The sequence below is a fragment of the Chenopodium quinoa genome, unplaced genomic scaffold (assembly GCF_001683475.1).
Source record: "Chenopodium quinoa cultivar QQ74 unplaced genomic scaffold, ASM168347v1, whole genome shotgun sequence".
In the NCBI taxonomy this organism is placed as follows: domain Eukaryota; kingdom Viridiplantae; phylum Streptophyta; class Magnoliopsida; order Caryophyllales; family Amaranthaceae; genus Chenopodium; species Chenopodium quinoa.
Genome location: NW_018744626.1, coordinates 4212559 through 4221025, shown reverse-complemented (window position 1 = coordinate 4221025; position 8467 = coordinate 4212559). Strand labels below are relative to the sequence as shown.

General features: G+C 33.7%; 1 protein-coding gene across 1 annotated transcript; it reads left to right on the top strand.

Annotated features, from left to right (window-relative positions):
- The first annotated feature begins 6240 nt into the window (after positions 1-6240).
- On the top strand, positions 6241-7563 carry LOC110700735. Its single transcript, XM_021878337.1, has one exon. The coding sequence runs from the start codon at positions 6241-6243 to the stop codon at positions 7561-7563; it is 1323 nt and encodes a 440-aa protein (XP_021734029.1).
- Positions 7564-8467: the final 904 nt, after the last annotated feature.

Sequence of the window (8467 nt, the reverse complement as noted above, 5' to 3'; positions counted from 1 at the left end):
TAGAATTAGTTGTGTTATTGATGACACCTAAATTAGTCAATCTTTCGGAACATCTTATTTTGGTTGAAGTACATATTACCATGTCTTAGGTGTTCATAATGATCTTCATATTAAATTAGGTCTTATTGTTATGATCAAGTTTTGTAGCATATTGCAATTAACCTGGTGTTTAATTTCACAATCAAACAAAACATTTTAAAATGAATTGTTACTTTGATCGAGATGAGCTACAACAAGACACTATAGCTAATTCCTTTAATTGGATGGGAAATGAATAAGATGATAGCATAATTAGCTTAGATGGGACTATGAGATATTCAAGGTCCAACTTAAGGACCATGAGAAGAGCATTTCCAATTAGGGTTGTGCACCGGTCCAAAACCGGACCAGACCGGGACCGGAACCCGGAATTGAATTTTTTTTAGGACCGGAACCGGACCATAATCAACCGGTCCGAATTCCGGTCCAGAACTGTTTATTTCGATCCGGTCCGGTTTTGGACCGGCTACATTAATTTTTTTTCTTTTCATTTTAGTATCTTAATATATACATACATTTTTAACGTCTTGTTTTTGTTTGCGTGCTTTCTTATTTTGCACCTAAGTTTTTTAGAAATTTAAACATAAAATTTTGAATTTTCACCCAAAAAATTACAAAAATACACTTTTCGGTCCATTCCGGTTTTTACCCGGACTGGAAACCCGGAATTCCCAATTTGTGAGGACCGAAGACCGACCAGAATCAACCGGTCCGGTCCGGTCCAGTCCCGGTCGATTTTCCGGTCCAGGTCCATTTCTGCACACCCTTATTTACAGTAGTATTGTATTGTAATTAGGAACTTGGGTGTATTATCTTATTGCATATGTATTTTACAAAATGCATTTGTGTATAGTTTTCTAGTCTTACACTCTTACTTAGCTTCTTGTCCCTGGGTATTTGTTAAACTAAGGCCTTGTTCACTTAACTCTTAAAACATATTTCCTTCGTTTCAAGTTAGATGACACGGTTTGACTTTTTGCACTATTTACACATCTTGTTTTGACTTCGTTTTGTGATTTCGTGCTGAGTAAAAACATAGGCATTTGGGGTTTTGTTAAATTTGTCTCAACATCAATTTTTCAAATATTATTTTTCATAATTTTTGCTGATATAATCAAAGATATTTGCATTAGAAAGTATGCATTGGAAAATGTGCCTAAATGAAATGTGTCATATAATATGAAATGGAAGAAGTAATATTTAGTAAAAATAATTTCAGTTCAGTAAAATTAATTTCAGTTTAGTAAATATAATTTTAGTTCAGTTAAAATCGATAAATTTAATTTTAATTTAGATAAATAATTAAAATTTGAGAAAAATAACTTTAGTTCATTAAAAATAATTTTAATTCATCAAAAATTAAATGAAGGGAATATGCTATAACCGTATAAGTCTTATATTGCCGGTGGTAGTGTAAGTTAAGAAAGATGCAATAATAATTATTTCCTTGCCTTGTGAATGAATTATGATCCTTTGTTGCATTCACTTTTATAATTAAATTGAATTGGTCTAGACTTCTAAGTTGCTTGCCTAAGCCAATCAAGAGATGGCCCATCAATCTCAGCTCCTTGATTGGTGAAAATAGTATATCAAGAAGCAAAAATATAAATAAAATTAAAATAAAATGAGAGAGAATAAGGGACATGTGGAATTTCAAAGATGCATACAAATGTAAATGAACATCTAGATGCATTGCTGAAGTGACCAAGAGTTACGAGTTCATGTTTTCAAATAGGTTTGTTAGTATGTACCTCAAGTTTAATTGATAGACATAATTTAAAAATTACTATGAAATACACTTAGTAAACTACTCAAAAAAGTCTTACTAGCTTGTATGGTACAAATATTACAAATAAAACTACATAACATCGTCCTTACAATTAAAAAAAAAAACAGCAAATTTATTTGAATAACCAAGTATTAGCCATCGAACATGCTTTAAAAGGGTTGTTTTTCATTAACTACCTGCTCTTCAAAAATCCCCACCGAAATTAAAGACAACAAAATGAAAATAGCATACCAAAGCTTAAGATACTTCTTAACACAATTTATCTTTCACAGTTAAAGTAATTTTTGTAGTCTTTTTCAATTATTCCTAATCTTCCCAATTTAGATAACATCAAATGTATGCAACCAATTATTTGAATTATAATTTTTAAAATTATTATAATTTGGTGTATAAATCTATATTTATTGGGTGGTCGATGAAATAGACATGCCTATATTTTTATATACAATTAATTTTTGTTAAGATACATGTTCTCTTGTCATTCTTTGAGCAAGAGTCCATGTAATATCTTCCACGTTCACACTTTATATTTAATATAGTAGTAATAATTAATTCTAAAGGGGCAGGAAACATTAAAGGGTGTTTTTGGCTGTATGTTATACTATTTCTAAAAAAAAAAAAATCAATCATCTTAACAAGATAATATAAAAAAAAAAAAAAAAAAAATTATATGAGTTTGATTTTTTTGATCAATCAAAATGAGTGTATTTATAGTTTTTTTCTTAGGTGTCCTTATATGATTTGTGTTTTTGTTGTGTAACACAGTTTGCCTGTTCATATATATGCCTTATTCCAGTAGCCAACATCTTCCTCAAAGTACATTCATATTCACATCATATACAAGAATTTTGGTGTATCGATCTTTTGACAGATTTCGTCCGGTGGTCCATATCTGTGTATGACATGGAAGTTGGATTTAATATATGGTGCACGTTGTCCTACGTGAAACATAAATGAACATCACATTCTGATTAAGGGTAATTCTTATGTGAGATGGGTGTATGAAAAATTAGAAAGAAACTTCATGATGGATAAATTTGTGGATAGTAGAGTAACATTTATTGTGTAATAGGGTTACGTTTTCCATGTCATGAGATGCATGAGACATCCTCAAAATAGAAGATACTAGTCTATTACGTGGCCTAGTATTACATTTTGAAACTCTTGTACTGCATTAGATTAGGAAATACCGACTATGAGTGAATGTAAATCTAAATATCTTGAATTGTTTGGCCCGGATAGTGATACCTAAGATTTGAGATTACATTAAATTAAATCTAATACATCATTATTAATTTTTTCTCTTTGTTTAGACAAATTTCGCTCAAAAAAAGCATGCAAACGAATGAAAATAGCGATACATGTCATGGTTTAAAAAAGAAAATTTTAAACTAGATTATTATGATATTATCCAAGTTGTATGATATCTTGATTATTTGAGATCTTGGATAGGATATTTTGATATTTTCTTTGATTTCTTTCCTCTTTTATTGATCTTGATTGATTCATTTAACTCTATTATTGGCTTATTGCACAAGATGAGTCTCTCTACTTTGATTATCGTTGAGGTTGACTCACCTTGACCTTTGATTAGGGCTTAATGCATCATCTTCACTCTCCAGATTAAGCAACTAATAACCATGCTAATTATGATTAAACCTTTCTAAAAATATACGAATTAGTTTAATCATTTCAGATTAAGCAAAGGATCGGAATGTTCTAGTATTCAGCTAAAAGATCCTAGACCCTAGCTCATTGATGTCAAGCATTAAGTGATATTGATTATGAATGATTTAAAACGAGAGAAAGTTTTGATACCACATATATACGTTATTATATTAAAACAAAAAAAAATGATCTACATCATATAATTAAATGTATATCAAATTTAATACGTGTGGTCATTACATTGTCTTTATCATTACTTAATAATGGTCACCAAAATATGTATAACTAGTGTTTCCCCATTAGCTAGCTTATCAAACTATTGACTTATACATCGCAACAATTATTACATACCTATCCAACTTTTCATCAATTAATGATTTTAATAAGCTTTGTATTTTCTTTTAATGTGAGGCTAAGGGTTTGTTTACATTTACTGAACTGAATTGAACTGAACTGATTGGAGTTTAACTGAACTGAACTGAGATGAAATGAATATTTTATGAGAGAGGGAAATTAGGAACTGAATTGAGCTAAACTGATTGGAACTAAATTGAACTGAACTGAACTGAACTGATTGGAGCTGAAATGAACTGAAATTAAATAAATATATATGAACATACCCTAAGTATGAACATGAAAATCTTTTCGTAAGGAAAAAATTAGCTAATAGAAGTACGGAGCATTTTTATAAGTAGATTAAATTCATAAACTGTAAGTCATACAACTTCTACGTACTATGCAATATAAATTATGATCATTGTAGATGAGATTGGCACTTATTACAACTTTAATTACAAGCTAAGGACACTTAAACATTATTGATGTTTCATGTATCCTTAGTCTTTTTAAAACACATAAGTTTTTAGTGGGTGAACTTGTAGTTATATAAAGTTATTACATAAAAAATTCTCTTGATCGAATGAATTCACAGGTCAAGAATACGGTCAATTATTGGTTCAAGAAGTAATATGCACTAGGTATATAGAATCACTAAGTTGTAATGCACTAAAAAAAATTGTTCTTTTTTGGAAAAAAATAAAATAAAAAAGAAAATAGAAATGCGAGGTAAAGAATACCTTGGAAATTTTGACTTATCAACTGAATATTTCAGTGATTATTATTATTGTCAAAGTTGTTAAATGAATTGCATAGGAGATAGGACACATTATTGTGTCACGAAATATATTTGAGAGGCCAAGACAACTAATCAACTTTTTGGCCCCATTTGTTAGCCTCAAAGCAACATCCACTTGTAAAACGTTTAATAAGCCTTTGGTTAGGTCTTGTAGAAAATATTGGTACGTATTAACTACGAAGTACAACCTTCTTCCTTTGTATAATACGAAATATAACGTAATATTTTAATACCGTTTGAACTCAAGAAAATACATACATGAAGGGAGTATTTATCTAAATACTCTTGGGAGTATTTATCTAAATGCTCTTTTCATGAAAAAATAATGGTTACGGTTAATTTTTTAGCACAATGAAGGCAATCATGGAAAGGGAAGGGGAAAACTAAGGGCATGTTCTCATTGACTGAATTGAACTGAACTGAACTTATTAGAGCTGAATTGAACTGAACTGAACTTAACAAAATATTTTATAAGAGAAGGAAATTAGGAGCTGAACTGAACTGAACTGAACTTATTAGAGCTGAACTGAACTGAACTGAGCTGAACTGAACTGAAGTGATCGAACTGAACTTGTTAGAACTGAATTGAACACAATTGAACTGAAAATAATCGTATCAGAACAGGCCCAAGTTTAAGAAAATATAATACTTCCTCCATTTTTTATAGTTAAAATTCAATTTGATTCTAGTTTATTATGGAGTAGCGGGAGATAAACTTTAACCACTTGAGTTATCCCCCGCCACTCTCACAACCTTTTTTATATTCTGACTAGTGTGTAGCCCGGACATTGTACCGAGTTGCTAATTTAATTATTCCTTGAGTTTATATATATGTATCTGATATTTATGATGTCTATTTTTTTCTTTTTTAATTAGATTTTTTTATTTGCAATTATATACATTTATTTTCATGTTTATAACTTTATTGATAATTAGCTTAAATGGTTAAATAAACACCATCCTTCTTAGCTTACTTGTATAAGAGGTTGGGTGTTCAAATTTGATCTCCTTATCCTGGTGTTTTTATATGGAGTAATGTTAGTGGCTTGGGTAACCTGACATGCATAATGATTAAGGTTGATTGATTGGTGATGTCTCATAATAAGAGGTTGATTTTAAAAAGAGATAATAGGTTCCAATAAGATTTAATTCTAAATTATTTTGAAAATTTGCCAATCGCATTAGGTTAATTGTAGTGATTTTTCTTATTTTTCAAGGTATATTTTAGCTTAACTTTTGTGTTATATTTGTCAATTTTAAATATGTATATAATTTGTATATTATTCTCTATAGTCAAAGGATATATTTAGTTCCTAAATATATGCCTATAGTTATGTCTATTGTTAGGTTTGTAAATTGTATATAACCGGGCTTGATTAATGAAATCAGTCAAGGAAAATATTCCATATATTCTTTCATGGTATCAGATTGATTAGGGTTTTCTTCCGCTGCCCTAGCTTCGTCATCTCTTTCGCCCACTCTATCTTCTTCTTTCTTTCTTCTCCTCTGCTTTCTTTCTCTGTTTTCTACCATAGTGGAAACAAAATCTTCTGTTCATCCTGCTCTTGTTGTGCCTAATATCAAGGCTAACATACCCATTACCCTTGAAATGGCCAATGTCCAATATTCTACGTGGGCGGAATTGTTCAAAATTCACGCACGATCTCATAGGGTCCTTGACCATATCATCCCCCCTGCCAAGGGTAAGGAAAAGGTTCCTTCAACCGACGAAGAGAAGGAATTATGGTCTACTTTGGATGCCATAGTCCTCTCGTGGATCTATTCCACAATTTTGAATGACTTGCTGCAGACCATTATTGAGCCCGACTCTACGGCTATGGATGCTTGGAATCGATTGCGTGATATATTTCAAGACAATCAAAATTCTCGTGCCGTTGCCCTTGAACAAGAATTCTCAACTACGACCATGGAGGATTATCCTAGTGTCTCTGAATATTGTCAGCGTATCAAATCCCTTGCGGATCAACTTAAAAATGTTGGGGCTCCGGTTTCGGATAGCCGAATGGTTTTGCGTCTGGTGAGTGGTCTTTCGAAAAAATACAGTAGTGTGGGTATGCTTATCCGTCAAAGCGATCCCCTTCCTCCGTTTTACAAGGCCCGGTCTATGCTCACTCTCGAAGAGGCTGGGTTAGCTAAGGAGACGACCCCTGATTCTGTGTTGTTGGCTTCCTCTACTGATGATAGCCCGAATTTTTCTAACAATAATTCGGGTGGGAAAAATAAGGGGAAGAGCTCCGGCCGCCGGCAGAACTCCGGCAACAGCGGTGGCCGGCGCAACACCGGTGGTTCCAGCGGCAAGGGTGGCCGTCAGCAGACCAGTGGTGGCCGTAATCCCGGACAGCAACAACAACAGTCAGGCACTCTTCCTTCATATTGGCAGCAGCCTGCTGGGCCGTATCCATGGGGGTGGAATGGCTGGCCCATCCCTCCTTGTCCTTACCCAACACAAGGATGGGCCAGACCATCATCTCAACAGAATCGGACCAACTTTATTTTGGGTCCAAGGCCGCAACAACATTCTCAGCAAGCCTATTCCGCAGGCACTACTCACGGGCAGCCCCCGTACACTCCAACAGACATTGAAGCTGCCATGCACACCATGACTCTCAAACAACCCGACCCGGCTTGGTACATGGACACCGGTGCGACATCTCATATGACTTCTTCATCCGGTAATTTCTCTTCTTATTTTAATTTGAGCAACCATCCTAGGAATAGCATTGTTGTTGGTAGTGGTCAAACTATCTCGATTCATGGCTATGGTCACACTAATCTACCATCTCCAAATCCACCCCTCTCCCTTAAAAATGTCCTACATGCTCCTAAACTCATTAAGAATCTCATCTCTGTTAGAAAGTTTACTTCCGATAATTCTGTGTCAGTTGAGTTTGTCCTTTTGGGTTTTCTGTGAAGGATTTTCGAACGGGGAAGCCAATCATGAGGTGTGAGAGTCGGGGCGACCTATATCCTATTACCTCCTCCTTCAACAATCAAGCATCTCCTTCTACCTTTGCTGTTATTTCTCCTAAGCTTTGGCATGATCGACTGGGTCATCCGGAAACTCTTGTTTTAGATGTGCTTAGGCATAATAAATGCATTGATTGTACTAAACTTTCTAGTTCTAGCCTTTGTGGTTCTTGTGTCCTCGAAAAACATATTAAATTGCCATTTGTTTCCTCTATTTCTCATACTATGATGCCATTTGATATTTTGCATAGTGATCTTTGGACATCTTCTGTTTTGAGTTCTAATGGCCATAAATATTATATGTTAATTTTGGATGATTTCTCGAATTATTTATGGACTTTTCCCTTAACCCGCAAATCGGACGTATATGACAAATTCTTGATTTTTAAGGCTCATATTTTAACCCAATTCAAACGAAACATCAAAACTATCCAATGTGACAATGTTAAGGAATTTGATAATGGTCCGTTTTAGGATTTTTGTAAAACTCATGGTTTGTCTTTCCATCTCTCTTGCCCTCATACTTCTTCTCAAAATGGGAAGGCCGAAAGGAAAATTCGGTCTATTAATAATATGACTAGGACTCTTCTAGCTCATGCCTCACTTCCCCTTTCTTTTTGGCATCATGCTCTCCAAATGGCAACATATCTCCTTAATATTCTTCCGAGTAAATTATTTGGTAAAAAGTCTCCTCTAGAAGTTTTATATCAACGGAAACCTTCTTATTCTCATCTTAGGGTGTTTGGGTGTTTGTGTTATCCCTTATTTCCTTCCACTACTATTCATAAGTTGGAACTGAGATCTACTCCTTGTGTGTTTTTGGGATACCCAACCAATCATCGTGGCTA